Genomic DNA, 17610 nt, shown 5'->3' with positions numbered 1-17610 from the left:
TCTCTTCAGTCGCCGCGATCTGTGAGGTCTGAGCTGAGGCAGCTCCAGCGGGGACACGGGAGAGGACAGCGCTGATGACAGGTAACGGGGACTGGACACCTCGCTATCTAACTTGGGGGGCACCTGTCTCTAACTTGGAAGCACCTGTCTCTAACTTGGGGGGCACCTGTCTCTAACTTGGGGGGCACCTGTCACTATCTAGCTGGGGGCACCTGTCTCTATCTAACTTGGGGGGCACCTGTCTCTATCTAACTTGGGGGGCACCTGTCTCTATCTAACTTGGGGGGCACCTGTCTCTATCTAACTTGGGGGGCACCTGTCTCTATCTAACTTGGGGGGCACCTGTCTCTAACTTGGGGGGCACCTGTCTCTATCTAACTTGGGGGGCACCTGTCTCTATCTCAGCTGGGGGGCACCTGTCACTACCTCAGCTGGCACACCACAGCATCACCGCCAGCCCGGCCACAGCATCACCGCAAGGCCTTTCAGCCCACACATCATCCCCAATCCAGCCAAAAACACTTGCCAGGCACAGCAGCCAGTAGAGGAGAATTTAAAAGCCAGGTGAGAGGTGTCAACCATATTAAGGGGGCATTCTGCCTATTTATGTGAAATGCTGTCTATTTATGTGCCTCATGATTGCTGAATTTGTCTTCTTGAGTGCCTCATGATTTGTTGGGGGCATCATGATTGCTAAATTTGTCTTGTTGGGGGCATCATGATTGCTGTTGCCACTTTGCGATAAAGTGAGTTTTGGGTTGCAGTTTGGGCACTCGGCTTCCAAAAGGTTTGCCACCACTGTCCTGATCTAATGTCCCACATTGCTAACTTCATGTAAATTTGTCTCCACCCGTGGCCACACCCACATTCTGGTCCATGGCCACACCCATTTCTACGCAGAACGGTACCCTTGTTTTTCAGTGCGCGCAACTTCAATGACCTCTTGAATTGCATTTTGTGGGGATCTGCTGCCAATTGCATTGCATTTTGTGGAAAGTGCTGCCAATCTAATTGTCCTTTAATTGCATTTTTTTTTACTGTGGGGGGGGGGGGGGGGGGGGTGGTTGCTGCGGCTCCAGCAAGAACCTTCGGCCACCATGGGGTCAGAAAAAAAAATGGCCCTCCATGCCCATGAAGTTGGACAGCACTGGCTTAAAGTATTAGAGGCAGAGGATAATCAGGACAGCCAGGCAATGTGCATTATTTAAAAGGAAATAAACCTGTCAGCCTCCCTATCCCTCTCACATCAGGTTTCCTTTAAATGTCCCCAGGCTAAATTTTGGTAATGCAAACTCTATAATCTTCGCTCACATTTATAGAAAACTGGCTTTTCATTAGGCTACTTTCACAATTAAAGGGAGGCACTGTTTTCTGGAACTCTTGGCAATAGTATTTCTCTAACTAGCATCCGAAACAGCTGAAGGATCAGCGAATCAGCTGATCTGTGGAAACACAATTGCCAAAAAGATTAAAAGCCCTGCCTAACCCCTACACCTCAGTTTTGTTTCCACTGAGGAAAACGCACTGAATCAGTCCCCGCTTCTTTTTTTATTTTATTTGTACTCTCCAGAGGGTGAGTCTTCCGTGATTTGAGGCGATGCAGCGGCTTTTGTTACCACAGACGGGGGACCGGAGGAGCAGAAGGGGAATTTCATAGATCTCAAACAGTTCTTCCTCCTTTTTGTACTAATCCCTCGGGTGCCAGAGAACTGGATTTTCATTTAGATGTTAGGTGTTATTACAGGCTTATTTATCTAGGACTAGAGATTTAGAAAGACTAGTCATCTTTTAGGGCCTTTTTTTTACTGCACAGCTGAATCGCAAATCGCTAGTGATTTTTAAATCGCTAGGGTTGCTACTTTATCATAGAAATCATAAGAAGTATTTTCCACTATAGTGATTCGAATTGTAAATCGCAATAGCTTTCTGGAGCAATTTTTTTTTTTTTTTTTTTTTAGAGGGCTTATGCAATGCAACTGAAAAAATCTCAATCGCATAACTAAATGAAAAATCACAATCGCTGACGTCTGTGATTTGCTGATTGCTAGTGGAAAGGGCCCTTAGTCCATTCTCTTGCAAGAATAGGGGTCAACAAGCATCCAAACAGATGATTGCTAGGGTGGATTAGACAGACTCTTTTCCTGGTGTATAAGGGTAGTCCGCATCCCTTACCGCTTAATATTAAGGCCATTCTACTCAATCACTATCTACATATTGGGCTGAGAGGGCTGGAGCCTCCATTCAACAAATCTGTTAAGCAGCAACCTGGTCAAGTGCATCTACTTTCATCAAGCATTACAGAGTGGTGGTTTTATCTCAGCAAACCCAGTCTTTTGGCAAAAAGGTGCACCAGACTGTTGTCCCCTTCCTAGGTAAGTCTTTTTAAGACTTCTTGTTTATCTCTTCAGCTGTTTCGGATGCTAGTTAAAGATTCCGGTTAGACCTACCAGTAACAGTTTTTAACTTGCATCCGGAACAGGTGTCCTAGCCTGGACTTCCTTGAGCACCTTTTCGGGAATAGTCTGTAGTTTTTGGAGAGGTCTTTGTTTGGTCCATGGGGTCACTTTAGGGTTCCTACATTTCTGTTCTAGTAGTTATTCTGATGCTTTGAGGTATAGGGGTGAGCGGGGGCTTTTAGTCTTCTTAGCAATTGTGTTTCCACAGATCAGCTGATTCACTGATTCTTTAGCTGTTCCAGATGCAAGTTAGAAACTCCGTTACCGGTAGGTCTAATTGGAGTCTTTCTAGATATAGGACTCGTTTCACTAAGCATTACCACATTCGGTAATGCAGAAAACAGCTGCTTTTGCCAAATATCTTGTCAAAGTTCATTTCACTAAGGGCACATTCACACTGGGGGGCAATTACCGTTAGTCGGCTAATTTCTGGTGATAACGCTTTTTTAAAAGTAATAGTGCAAATATTAACCACTTATTCCACCAGTCCGCTGTGGCTTCATACAAGCCACGAGTACGTAGATGTATACGATTTGCACTAGTGGCTTCTCTGTGCACAATCAGGCGTGCTCCAGAACCTTTAAGCTGCATCACTAAGTGGTCTAAGGGGAAATAAGTCCATCTAACCATTTTAGCAACCCCCACGGATGAACGATCACCGATGTAGCAAACATCAGAGATCGTTCATCTCTCCCCCCTCCGAGATCTGTAAGAAAAAAAAAAGCAAGTGCAGCAAGCCTGGCTCACCTTTCCTTTTACCATTGACCATCCTGCAGCAGCAGCCTCTGTATTCAGCATTACAGCCAGTTCCGTACTGCTCCCTACATGAGTCCCGGCTTGATGATGCTGCCAGCCGGGACTCGTGTACTGGTATTACGGAGGTGGCTGTAATGCTGAATACAGAGGCTGCCACAGGATTGTGGCTGGAAAAAGGATAGGTGAGCTAGGCTTGCTGCGCATGCGTGTTTTTTTTTTTTTTTCCTACAGATCTCTGCACAGAAGGTAAGCTGCCTAATGGGGGGGGGGGCCTTCAAATGTACAAATCTGGGGGGAGGGGGTCCTGATTATGGGGGCACAGCTGGCTATCCATACTCCAGAGGGACCAGAAAAATTAGATCTCACAATTTAGTGGAGAGAGCGAACACCCAGGGGCACACCTGGCTAGCTATGCTTTGGGGAGGAGGGCTAATAACAAGGTCACATCTGGCTATCTATACATGAGGGGTTGACCTAATACCAGGGCCATAGCTGGCTAGATACTAGTGGGGGGGGCAATTCCAGGGGCACATCTGGCTATCTGTACTGTACATCTGGCTATCTGTACTGGGAGAGCCTAATATCAGGGGACACATCTGTCTATACTAGGGGGGTTCATATTGGGGGAAACATCTGGCTATCTACAGGGGGGGGGAGGGGGGTGCCTAATACTGGTGGCATATTTTTTTTATATACTGTAGTGCTTTTTATTTTTAAACTGGAATTTGTAACTGAGAAATAATGCCTTTTTTCTTTTCTTTTTTTTTTTTTTTTTTTACATTTGTCAGTGTGAATGGGCCCTAAGGCTGTTACTGCATAGAAAAGTAAAATTAGGGCCCTTTTCCACTGGCTGTGATGCTATTTGAAAAGCGCAACTCAGCCGTTTTTCGAATTGCTAGAGCACCGCTACATGTAAATCGCGCTGCTCTTTTTTCCACTACAGCGCTTCCATCTCGATTTGTTTTTTTGCCTAAAAACGATTCTCGTCGCAATCACGTTACACTCCTGGTGGCAGTACAGCCAGAACGCCGACAGTGGAAAAAAAAAGCGCTGCGTGACTGATGAAAAAACGAATAATGAAAATCCATAGAAAGGCAGTTTACATTTACAGTTAGGTACATAAATAATTTTGACAGATACAACTTTTTCTTATGTATGTTCTGTACATTACCACAATGAATTTTAAATAGAACAACTCTGATACAGTTTGAAGTGCAGATTAATACTTTAGTGGGGGTAAACAAAACGACTGCATAAAAAAGTGAGGCAACTAAAGCATTTTTAACAATTCCCTCATTTCATTGGCTGAAAAGTAATTGGACAAATTAAATAACTGGAAATAAAATGTTCATTTCTAATAAATTGGCTGAAAACCCTTTGCTGACAATGACAGGGCTGCAGTCTTGAACTCATGGAAATCACCAGATGCTGAGTTTCCTCCTTTTTAAAGCCCTGCCAGGTCTCCACTGCAGCAGGTTTAACCACTGAAAGACCGCTCCATGCAACTGGCATGGAAGCGGCGGCAGCCCCAGGACCACCTAACGCCATTCGGCGTAAGGTCCTGGGGGCAGAGTTTGCTGTTGAGTGATTTAAAGGGATACTGTAGGGGGGGTCGGGGGGAAAATGAGTTGAACTTACCCGGGGCTTCCTGTGCCCACGCAGCCACTCACCGATGCTCCGGCCCCGCCTCCGGTTCACTTCTAGAATTTCAGACTTTAAAGTCTGAAAACCACTGTGCCTGCATTGCTGTGTCCTTGTTCCCGCTGATGTCACCAGGAGCGTACTGCGCAGACACAGACCATACTAGGGCCTGCGTAGTACGCTCCTGGTGACATCAGCGGCATCGAGGACACGGCAAACGCAGGCGCAGTGGTTTTCAGACTTTAAAGTCTGAAATTCCAGAAGTGAATGGGAGGCGGGGGCCAGAGCATTGGGGAGTGGCTGCACGGGCACAGGATGTCTGCGGGGGACCATTAGAAGCCCCGGGTAAGTTCAACTCATTTTCCCCCGACCCTCTACAGTATCCCTTTAAGGCAGTGCTGTACTGGGGACAGCCATATGACACGCCTGTTCCCCTGGCAGGCTCAGGGGTGATCTGCTTTCATAGGCTGAAGCCTATGACAGCCGATCACAGTGATTGGCTGGCGGGGGGAGGGAGGGGATATAGTTGCAATAAAAAAAATTAAAAATAAATTATAGAAATATTTTAAAAAAAAAATTGGGGGAGTGGTCAGATCCCAGCAACAGAAAGTTGGGTGGGGAGAAAGGGGGGGGGGGGTGGGGGGGGGGGTCGCTGAGTTGGACGGCCCTGCAGCAAAGCCTTAAGGCTGCAGTGGCCTATTTTGGTGAAAAAATGACCTGGTCATAAGGGGGGTTAAGCCTCAAGAGGTTCAGTTTCTGTTTGAGCCTTTCTGGCCGAAGTTTAGTCTTCAACTTCGCAGTTTTTGGGCAAAGGCATTCCAGGCCTGTCCTGAGAAGCAGCAGCATCACGGATCCTGACACAGTTATTTAGGTTGAAAAAAGACATAACTTATACAGAGCAGACATCACAAGGTATAGATAGTCATATAACTGTAGAGTACATCAGCACACCAGCCTTGATTATGATGCAGTGCACGTTTATTGTGCAATATTCCACATATATTATCTAGGATAATATGTGGAATATTGCACAATAAACGTGTGCTGCATCATAATCAAGACTGGTGTGCTGATGTACTCTACAGTTATACGACAATACTAAGTAGCTTTGCCTCGCTACTACGTCAAGCACCCAGAACAAGGTGTGCCAGCTTCATTTCCTCTACTAAGGTATGGACAGTGTAAATTACAGGCAGCCTCCACTGTGCCACCTCTTAACTCCCCTTCCGTGCATTCCTCAGTACCCCATGCCACCTCTGTCCCCATGTACTTCTTTCTGCCCCCCCCCTTTGAGCTTCCTTATGTCTCTGTTCCTCCTTCAGTCCCCCTCTGTTTCCTTCTGATATCCTGTGCCACCTCCTGTCCCCCCTTTGTGACTCCCTTTGTTCACATGCCTCCTGTCCCCTTGTACATCCCTCTGTGCCTCCTTATGTCCCCTTGTGCCACTATTTGTCTCCATCCTCCTCCTGCATTCCCCAGCCCAGTGAGGTAAATGCAGAGAATAGCACAGCAGAAGCTGTTCTCTCACCTCCTGCAAGAGTCCAGCGCTGCGTCTGTGCAAACTTCCTGTCTGTCTCCTGCTCTCTATTGCTGGCACCTCACTTTCCTCATGACACGTGTAATCACGCTACATGTGGTAGGAGATGCTGGGCACTAGGCTGAGCGGTGAGCAGACAGGCGAAAGCACAGCACTGGACTCCAGCGGAAAGGTGTAGAGCACAGCTTCTACTGCTCTATACTCTACATTTACACATTAAGCTCAGGGAGTGCAGAAAGGGGGAGTGCAAAGAAATGACAGGATCGGTGGATTGTTTGTATCTCGTGGACTCTCTGTATTAAGCATCCACCCTTATACGCCACGTGGTTCATATTCTCTAGTGTGTGGGTCTTATTGCCTGACAAGAAGGCTAGAAACGGACCTGGTCTTCAAGTGAAATTTCTTGCTTAACCTCTCTGGCAGTAAGCCTGAGCTGAGCTCAGGCTAAGCCGCCGCGGGAGGATTTCTCAGGCCCTGGTGGGCTGATTTGCATATTTTTTTTTGTTACACGCAGCTAGCACTTTGCTAGCTGCGTGTACAAACCGATTGCCTCCACTCTGATTTGCGGCTACCTGCCGCGATACCGATATACCAATATTTTACTGTGGCTAAACCTACTCACACAGAACCCTCCCACCTGATTGCCTAACCTTACACCCCCCCCCCCCTACACACACACACTACCTGCCTTATATCTTACCCCCACACACACACACACACTACCTTCCTAATGCCTAACACCACAACCCCCCCAGCACCAACTACCTACCTAACACTGAACCCCTCACCGCACAGACTACCTACCTAACACTTAACCCCCCCACCCCCCCCCCCCCCCCCCCCCCCCCCCACACACACACACACACACACACCTAACATCTTATCTCTTGCACACTAGCTACCCAAGGACCCGTTTCCACTAGCCACAGTGCTATGCAATGATTGCATCACGGCAGCAAAAAAAAAAAAAAAACTTGCAATTCTCATGCACCACCACAGGTGAATAAAAAATAACGGCATTTGGGTGCCTAATATATAGCGGAAGGGCACCCAGTCACCGATATTTTATTTTGCATTGGCACCTATGGCAGTGCCAAATTAGTCCACTTGCCGCATACCCTTTTTTTACTGCTTTGCTGGGCCAAGCCATCACACTGCTTCCACCATGTTTTACAGACGATGCAGTTTGGATAATATGCTGTTCCACGCCTTCTCAGTGCTTTTTTTCTTGCCATCATTCTGGTAGAGGTTGATCTTGGTTTCATCTGTTCAAATAATGTTTTAACAGAACTGTGCTGTTTTTTTTTTTTTAGTCTTTCTAATCTTGAGGATTATAAGTGGATTGCACCTTGCAGTGCACCCTCTGTATTTACTTTCATGCAGTCTTCTCTTTATGGTAGACTTGAAATCAAAACACCTACCCCTGGGTAGTGTTGCTCACTCAGCTGTTGTGAAGGGGTTTCTCTTCACCATGGAAATGATTCTGTGATCATCCACCACTGTTCTCTTTCGTGGACTGCCAGGACTTTTAGCATTGCTGAGTTCACTTGTGCTTGCTTTCTTTCTCAGGATGTACCAAACTTTAGATATTGCCACTTGTAATATTGTAACAATTTCTCAGATTGTTTTGTTTTCACAGCTAAGGATGGCTTTTTTTCACTTGCATGGAGAGCTCCTTTGACTGCATGTTGTCTGTTCACGGCAAAATCTTCCACAAGCAAGCACCGCACCTCAAATCAACTCCAGGCCTTTTATCTGCTTAATTGAAAATGACATAACAATGTACTTGCCCACACCTGCCCATGAAATGGCCTTTGAGTTAATTGTCAAATTACCTTTGAGCCCCGGAAACGAAGGGATTGTGTTTAAAGAAAAAAGGCTTTAGTTGCCTCACATTTTTATGCAATTGTTTTGTTCACCCAACTGAATTAAAGCTGAAAGTCTAAACTTCAGCTGCATTTGGGAGTTGTTTCATTTAAAATTCATTGTGGTAATGTACAGAACCAAAATCAGAAAAAAAAGTTGTCCAAATATTTATGGACCTAACTGTAAATGCAAAACTCTTGTGAAAACGTAACATTTCTAAAGTCAGAAGGGTTGAGCCACATACTCAACAAGTGCTCTATACATGCAGCAAATGGTTTACGCCAGGGCAGTAACATTCTGTTTCCCCTTAATGTAGGTAGTGATATGAACAGTGGTTTGAGACTGCTGTACACATTCATACCAATGACTAGTGCTTCTATTGTAACATCATTGTTAAAGAGTCACAAAACCGACCTTCACATCTCACCTCCCTCCTCGTTCCTGAATTCTAGACCACCAATGTATTCCAACAATTTTAGAGATTGTATATATTATTTATTTTACGTTGAAACAGCTTGATCCAAGCTAACTATCATACAGTTGCAAAATCTTATTTTGGAAGAGTCTGTCTTGTTCTGTAGGATCCATCTTGAACTGATATGACCATCTTTAGCGGCATGGTAGGAGTACATGTTATATACATAACTAACCTCTTTATAAATAAGCATTGCCTATGCCCCTGCTGATTTTCTCAGTCTTTCATAGCAATATGCAACCAAGTAAACGTGCTGCTGTTGGGTGGTCTCCCCTTCACTGTTGCACTTCTGAAGATTGGCTGTAGGAGTTTCCGTCTCCTAATGACATCCACATGCTCTCACCACCATGTTCCTGTATTTCTTTAGTATGACGTTAGAATTATCATCAAAATAAAGCACAGAGATGGCGTTGAGCTTAGTTGGGGCACAACATGGCTTTGGTACATATTCTGGATTCATAAGATGAACCTGTTAAAATAGAGAAAATATAGCATTACTTTATTACAATTGAATAGAGCCATTTAAATTGATTGTAGAAATAAATACAGAAAGTTTCTCAATCAGTGTGGCACATGTATGATGATCAGACTATATTCAGGTCCTTCAGTCTTCTATAAAATAAATACTGGACTCTCACTGTGTTCAGAAGATCTCCTCTGAGATTCTTACCACAGTTCTAGAAGTGGAACTACAACCACTAATTCATCAGGGTCTGATTTACTAAGCCAAAACATTCTATATCATGATTCTTTGGCATAGTATGAGGGCTAGTTCATGGTGCTCAGTTGCCTTGCAGAATAATTCTGCATGTCAATTCACCGCCCATACAATTCTATGGGGCTGTTCACAGTACTGTGTTGTAATGGGTTGCATTATTCTAACTCGCTGCTTGCAGGTTTTGTATTAAAGTCTATGTCCAGTCTCCATTTCAGTGGACACACATTTTAATGCACGTGTAATGCAACTGATCACTGTTAATGCAGCATGAGGCAACGATTGCCAGGCAGGATGCAATCACCCCATATATATATATATATATATATATATATATATATATATATATATATATATATATATATATATATATATATATATATATATATATATATATATAATTTTGGTGGAAAAAAGAGTAGTAAAAAAAAAAAAAAACCACAACAACCCTGAGTAGACCCCATCCTTTCAGACAGGCCTTAGCTAGCCCTAACGGTTCAGTGTTTAGGAACCCAGTGTTTCCCAACCATGTCCTCAAAACCCACTCAGTTCACATATTCTTCACAGGTGGGGTAAATAGTGCCTCAATACAGCTGTTAGCACTGTGGATTTCCACACAACATGCACTGTTTTGGAGCCTTAAGAACTGGGTTAGGAAACACTAATATAGTCAAACTCCGGCAGGGGGTGGGAGTGTGCGTAATCGGCATTGGGGCTCAGTTATTATATAGCTGAACTCTGGATTGGTTGTGGTATAATTATAGCAGACTACCATTAATGACTGTGGTATTCAGCTATACAGGTTACTATTAGGCATAGTCATGTGAATTCATGTTAGGTGTTAGTAGGGTGGGTAAATGATAGATGGTTGGTGTGACTTATAGGTTACAGTACCCGATGGAAGGGTATTGACATATATTAGTATTTCAGTACCAATATTCAAACTATTGGCAACAACAAGTGCCCAAACTAACAGGCTTTTATTACATTTATCCATTTAAACACCATCCTGTCATGTGACTGCTGCTGTTCATGCAGCCTTCAAAAACTTCTTCAGACATCCCGCAGGGAGTCTAAAGCGGGGACCGCCCACCTCTATTGACAAACAGGGATGTTAAATGACAGCTCAGCCATTCCCCCACATCTCATTGGGAGGGGTAATAAGCGGCATCTTTTTTTTGCCCAGACAGTACATTTTTTTTGCTGGGAATCAATGCAGCCTTCTGCTGGGGCATAAAAGCTTCTAGAGATGTCCCAATGTGTTATCACTGGAGCTCTGTGGTAGTTTTTTTATCTGTTGCTGTGATTTCGATTGGATTTTTCAACTTCATGAGTCCTCATTACTCCCTGTGGCTTTACTAAATCATGACCCCTGAGTTTAAATTGAATGCCCGCACTCCATAAAGCAAAAAGTATATATAAAAGCAAAAACATTTTATTTTGTTTTGGAACTTTCATTTTCCCAGGGCTGCAATGACAGAAATTTGCATTAAAGGGGTGAATCAAACACATACTGGGAGAGAAATCCTCTATTAACAGATGAATTTTAGTGTATGTAACCTAATAAAATTGACTACCAGTCAGATGCTCCCGGGTACCACTAGAGAGCTTGCTAGTGCTCGGCTCGGGCATAGGAAGGGCAGCCACTGCATGGAGTCACATCTGAGTGTGGCCACAGCTGTGCTGAGGCCCAGTGCACACCAAAACCACTAGCACATCCTCAAATTGCTAGAGGTTTTTGGAGCAGATTTCAGAGCCATTCTAGGCATGTTTAGCGACGTTTTCTAAACATGCCTAGCGTTTTTGGGAGCATTTTTGTGTAGCAGATTACAAATATTGTTACAGTAAAAGCTGTTACTGAGCAGCTTCTGTAACAAAAACGCCTGGAAAACCGCTCTGATTTAGAGTTTTCCAGAGCGGTTTGAGCTTTTGCTATACTTTACATTGAGGCAGAAACGCTTCTGCAAACCGCAAAAGTGCTGCAGGACCCACGTTTGCGGTTTGCTAAAAACCTCAAACTGCTGGTGTGCACCATCCCATTGAGATACATTAGCCAAGCGTTTTCACAAGCGGAGGAGGTTTAGAAAACGCTACAAAAAACGCTCTTTGTGCACTAGACCTCAGGCATGTTCTTTTTTTTTTTTCTTTTTTTCTCGCTGCCAGGTAACTGGCTGCATTGTGTGTCGAATGCTGACACATGTTGGGTTACAAACACTGTCATTTGGCAGCATTAATTTGGCACTCGGTCTAGGGGTTACTGTACTTTAAACAGTTAATATTAGGAAAGTCTAATGTATTGAAGGATATATATATATATATATATATATATATATATATATATATATATATATATAATGAAGGTACAAAGCATCACAAACAACTATACTCACCAAGGTCTGCACAATAGCGTGGTTTGTGGCGTTCATATGAGCATTCAATGGGAATGAGCACTCTCCTCCACAATAATTTGCAGCATAGCCTTTTGGAGCTATTATCCAGTCCTACAACACACAATTACATGAGTTGTGCATAAAACGTAAATATGTTCATTCTCAAATCATGCACTATCTACCAATAACGCAATAACTACATTTTTATGGCTCCTTGGTAACCCTATAAATTCTGCGCATTCCAGCTTGGTATAGTTCCACAGGAAATTAACTGTACTAGTATATATAGTGGGCTTTTAGTTTTCTCTGTGACATAAAATAAGACAGTGCCAGTAGTGGACGATGGACTTTTAAGGTGACACAAAGTTCTCTAGCTATTTGAAAAACTGTAAGGTGGACAATGCATATGTCATTGGCCAGTGGAATTTTATTCATGTGCACTGTGTTTGTGAAAGTAGTGATTTATGCAGGTCATGTTTATTTCAGCTGAACAGCATTTTGTATGTGTGATCTAAATAATGGGTTTCGGTGTATTAGGGATTTGGATAAGCTTGAGTAAGGAGCTGTTACCAACGCTCCGAAACATCGCTGTATATGTCCTTATCTCTTAAAAAAAAAAAGAGCAATAATATGAAGATGGTGCCAGCATCTCCTTTCCACACCTAAATAATGGGTATGAATATTATGAAATTGCTACAATACTGAATGAATTACTTATCTATAGGACTTTGATGATGCCCCTTTAGACCTAACATGATTGTGCCATGACAGACCATCTTTACTTGCATCGTACAATGTCATATCAATTAATGCTTCATTTTTAGAAATGATAAATCATGGGCGTATAAATAGAGCTTGTTTTTAAGTGGGGTAGCACTTCGGGGGGGGGGGGGGGGGGCACTGTAGGTTGACACAGCATGTAATTTATTGAGCTATTTATATTAGCTATTAAAAGCATATTTTGCAATTCAATTCATACATGTTTTTTATTGTTTTTTATTTATTATACAATGCTTGTATTTATTTTTAAACGGAACCTAAAATGACATACATATGGTGGATGCCATATGCATTTACTTTTAAACATGCCATTTGCCTGGAGTCCTGTCCTGCTAATCTTCCTGGCATCAGTCGTGTATGACTCACCCACGTGAAACGAGCATGCAGCTAATCTGGTCAGTCTGGGATCTGGGGGGGGGGGGGAGGCTTAGGGTTAGGCACCACCAGGTTTAGCCGGAATCCAGCAATCCCCTGCGCCCTTTTTTTTTTCCCAGTATGCCATCAGGAAAGCCAAGCAATGCGCATTGTTTTAAAAGAAACCAATATGTTAGCCTTCTTATTCTTCTCACTTCAGGCATACTTTAACTTCTTTACTATTCCAGCATGTCATGTAAACAGAACAGAACTTTTACTGCAAATATACAAGTTAAATTCTTGAAAAAAAATTAAAGTGAATGGGAACCGCATTTAAAAAAATGAGACCGATACTTACTCAAGGAGAGGGAAGGCTCTGGGTCCTATAGAGCCTTCCCGCTCTCTCCTGGTCTCCTCGTTCTGGTGCTGGCTCACCGGTAGCAGCATTTGACTAATTTAGTCAAATACTGCTTTACCCGGCCGAAGGAGGCTTCAGAAGTCTTCAGGGAGCCCGAGTGCTCCTGAAGAAGGGAGGCCCTGTACTGCACCTGCGCAAGCATGCTCTCTTGCACGTATGGAGCCGCACGTCTTCGGGAGGACACGGCTCCCGAAGACTCCCAAATAACATTTCGGTGGGGGATTGAAACGGGGGGGGGGGGGGGGGGAGGGAGCCAGCACAGGATAGAGAGCACCGAGAGAGGAGACGGAAGGCTCGATATGTCCAAGAGCCTTCCCTCTCCTTAGGTAAGTATTTGCTTAATTTTTTTTTTAAATGCGGTTCCCATGTACTTTAAGCACTTAAAAAAAAGACCATACCTGCCACCCCAAGTCTTGGAAGCTCACATAGAGCTCATGTTTTCGGCATGCTGTTTTAAGGTCACTGCTATTATAATCTGAAACAAAACAAAACACATACTGTTATTGTACTGTCATCACTCAACTTGCTATGAGGCATTACAGCAGTTTTTATTGGTAACCCAAATTGGGACATTAGTGATGGCTGCTTTAATCATTTCAGCTGGCGGGTTGTTTTCTCTTAAGGATGAGAGGAATTTTCACATTTCATAACTCCTCCCATTCATTACCCAATAACTTTATCACTATTATCACACAAAATGATTTACGGTATATCTTCTTTTTATCGCCACCAATTAGGCTCTCTTTGCGTGGAACATTATGCTAAGGATTATTTTATTCTAAGTGTATTTTGATGAGAATAATAAGAAAAAAATGGAAAAAATTAATTATTTCTCAGTTTTTGGCCATTATAGTTTTAACCTCCCTGGCGGTGCATTTCTGTCTGGTATGAGTCAAAAGCGGTTAGGGTTGCCAGGTGTCCGGTTTTACACTGGACAGTCCGGTTTTTGTGCGCTGTGTCCAGTGTAAAACAACATGCTAAACCGGACAATTAAGTTGTCCGGTTTTAGAGCCCCCCCCCGCAGCGCAGGAGGAGAACAGCGCAGCAGAGAGAGAGCTGGGAGCAGCGGTGGAGAAGGGGGGCAATCTCCCCCCCTTCCCTCACCTTAGGGTGCTCTCTCTCCCCCGCTGTCTCCTCCAATATCATGTGCAGGGCTGGCGAGTGGCTGCAGGCGGAACTTACCTCTGTGTCGCTCCAGCGCCGGAAGTTTGGGTCCCGCAGCCGCTGAGAATCTCATTCATGAGCCGGACAACACTATCAGTCTGAATAGTGTTGTCCGGCTCATGAATGATTGGGATCTTTGATCCAGATCTTTTTTGAGTCGAAACTCAGCGGCTGCGGGACCCGAACTTCCGGCGCCTGCGACACAGAGGTAAGTTCCGCCCGCAGCCACCCGCCAGCCTGCACATCTATTGGAGGAGACAGCGGGGGAGAGAGACAGCACCCTAAGGTGAGGGAAGAAGGGGGGGGGGAGATTGCCCCCCTTCCCCCCGCCCCTGGCTACCTATTCTGGGCACATATAGCCCCTGGCTACCTATTCCGGGCACATATACCCCCTGGCTACCTATTCTGGGCACATATAGCCCCTGGCTACCTATTCTGGGCACATATAGCCCCTGGCTACCTATTCCGGGCACATATAGCCCCTGGCTACCTATTCCGGGCACATATAGCCCCTGGCTACCTATTCCGGGCACATATACCCCCTGGCTACCTATTCCGGGCACATATACCCCCTGGCTACCTATTCCGGGCACATATACCCCCTGGCTACCTATCCCGGGCACATATAGCCCCTGGCTACCTATTCCGGGCACATATAGCCCCTGGCTACCTATTCCGGGCACATATAGCCCCTGGCTACCTATTCTGGGCACATATAGCCCCTGGCTACCTATTCTGGGCACATATACCCCCTGGCTACCTATTCTGGGCACATATACCCCCTGGCTACCTATTCTGGGCACATATACCCCCTGGCTACCTATACTGGGACATTTACACCCCTGCCTACATATACTGGGACATTTACACCCCTGCCTACATATACTGGGACATATATACCCCCTGGCTACATATACTGGGCACATATATCCCTGGCTACATATACTGGGAACACTGGCTGTTTGTCATTATGTGCGTTTAGTGGTGAAAAGCTGTCTCTTTTGTGCATTTACTGGTGAAAAGCTGTCTCTTTTGTGCATTTACTGGTGAAAAGCTGTCTCTTATTATGTGCATTTACTGGTGAAAAGCTGTGTCTTATTATGTGCATTTACTGGTGAAAAGCTGTCTCTTGTGCATTTACTGGGGAAAAGCTGTCTTATTATGTGCATTTACTGGTGAAAAGTGGTCTCTTATGTGCATGTACTGGTGAGGACAGTTAGTGACATGGCTATGTACTCTGTAATGTGCTGCAGAAGATGTCAGTGCGATATAAATACTGTAAAAAACATTTTTTAAAAAGCCCATTGCTTAGCCCCACTCTACATAAAAGTGCGCTTCTGACTCCGCCCCTAACTCCACCCCCTGTCCGGTTTTCTCCATGAGCCGACCTGGCAACCCTAAAAGCGGTACATTTTTTTCAAGAATTTTAGGCCTGCAATTCTAAAGTCATAACTCACTAAAATATATCAGAATAAAGGCCTGGTAGACATTCTGCATATAAATAAAAGCCTGGAACACAAAATTGTTGAAATAATTAAATTTATCAATACACTGAAAAAATAGCAAAACTGTGCAAATAAGTAGAGATGGCCCGAACCTCAGATTTTAGGTACACGAACTGCGAGCGCGAACTTCCACAACAGTTCGTGACCCAGCGAACCGCAATAGACTTCCATGGGCGGGCGAACTTGAAAAACTACAAACACTGTTTCTGGCCACAAAAGTGATGGAAAAGATGTTTCAAGGGGTCTAACATTTGGAGGGGGGCATGGCGGAGTGGGATACACTCCAAAAGTCCCTGGGAAAATTACGGATTTGACGCACAGCAGGGTTATAATCCCTAAAGGGCAGAAATCACATTGCATTCCTAAATTGGAGGCATAAAGTGCTTTAGAACATCTTGCGTGTGTATACATGGATCAGGTAGTGCAGGGGTCCCCAACCTTTGGGCCGCGGCCCACTGGTGGGCCGCAGGCCGCTCTGACCTGGGCCGTGTCATCTGTCATCACAGTGCAGAGAGAAGTGTCACTGAAGTTTGCCGGAAGCTATAGAGAAGAGCCGTCTGAAGCCATTGTTACTGCTGCCATCTAGTGTCTGTTATTTGTAATGCAGCATGCTTTATGTATGTATGGACACCAGGTGGCAGGAGTGAGGATGACTGGGACGCTCTGGTCTCTTGCCAGCCACAGAGTTCAGTCTGCACGGAGGTGAGCAGCTGATTCTGGAAGTTATTGTGGAAAGAAGAATGGAAGGGTAAAAGTGAGTGTGGGGAGAAGTGAAGTGTGTGTGGGGAGAAGGGAAGTGTGAATTGGGTGTAGGGAGGAGGAAAGGGTGAAGTGGGTGTAGAAGGGGAGGAGGGAAGGGTAAAAGTGAGGGGAGGCAGATGAGGGTAGGAAATGACTGTGACAGTAGATAAGGAAGCCCAGGCAGTACCCCCTTCATACCAACTGTCACATCAGATGTACCTTGTGCTGGTGGGCTATATAGCAGCCCCAGTGCAGTGCGAAGACATCTTTCCCAAAGTGCTGACGGTGATGAAGATAGTGGTTTGGTAGGGCTGGTGTACCCAGCCTGTGGTACAAGCCCTCAGAGCCCCCCCCCCCCCCCCCCCCCAGCAATAACACCCCCGCATATTCTTGCATCTGCCTGGTCCCCGGTCCTTGGAAAAATAGCCTGGTGCTGAAGCTGTCCTTTGGCCAAAAAAGGTTGGGGACCACTGAGGTAATGTATTTAGTGTACTGCTTCACACTGATAGACCAAACTCACTGTGTAATGCACCGCAGCAAACGGCCACAAAGAGTTGTCAGTTGACACTCCCAGCCCAGGACATAAACTGTCAGTCCTCTCGGTGGCCAACTCAGGGAGGTAGTGAGGAAAAATAACATTACAGGAGGACTCTTTGAGGCCCTGTTGTATAATGATGAGATGAATACACTTGAAATCCTTTAATGAGAATCTGTTATGGATGGCAAGTCTGCCAGTGATTCAACTGTGTGATACATTTTCCATGGTGCTTTCTCAGTACCATGGTGACCACGGGTAACGGGCCGGGAATCAG

General features: G+C 44.8%; 1 protein-coding gene across 1 annotated transcript in view; it reads right to left on the bottom strand.

The window, feature by feature from the left end:
• Positions 1-8729: 8729 nt before the first annotated feature.
• The window catches only part of BMP6 (bone morphogenetic protein 6), a 194272-nt gene continuing 185391 nt past the window's right edge, over positions 8730-17610 (bottom strand). The window contains exons 5-7 of the mRNA XM_068236864.1: positions 13787-13863; positions 11837-11947; positions 8730-9200 (exon numbers count right to left, since the gene is read on the bottom strand). Coding sequence (XP_068092965.1) covers positions 9051-9200; positions 11837-11947; positions 13787-13863 — 338 coding nt within the window. The 3' untranslated portion in view covers positions 8730-9050. The remainder of the gene's footprint in view (positions 9201-11836; positions 11948-13786; positions 13864-17610) is intronic.

Source organism: Hyperolius riggenbachi, chromosome 5, assembly GCF_040937935.1.
Source record: "Hyperolius riggenbachi isolate aHypRig1 chromosome 5, aHypRig1.pri, whole genome shotgun sequence".
Classification (NCBI taxonomy): domain Eukaryota; kingdom Metazoa; phylum Chordata; class Amphibia; order Anura; family Hyperoliidae; genus Hyperolius; species Hyperolius riggenbachi.
Note: the sequence above shows the minus strand (reverse complement) of the source record. Positions and strands in the feature narration are given on the sequence as shown.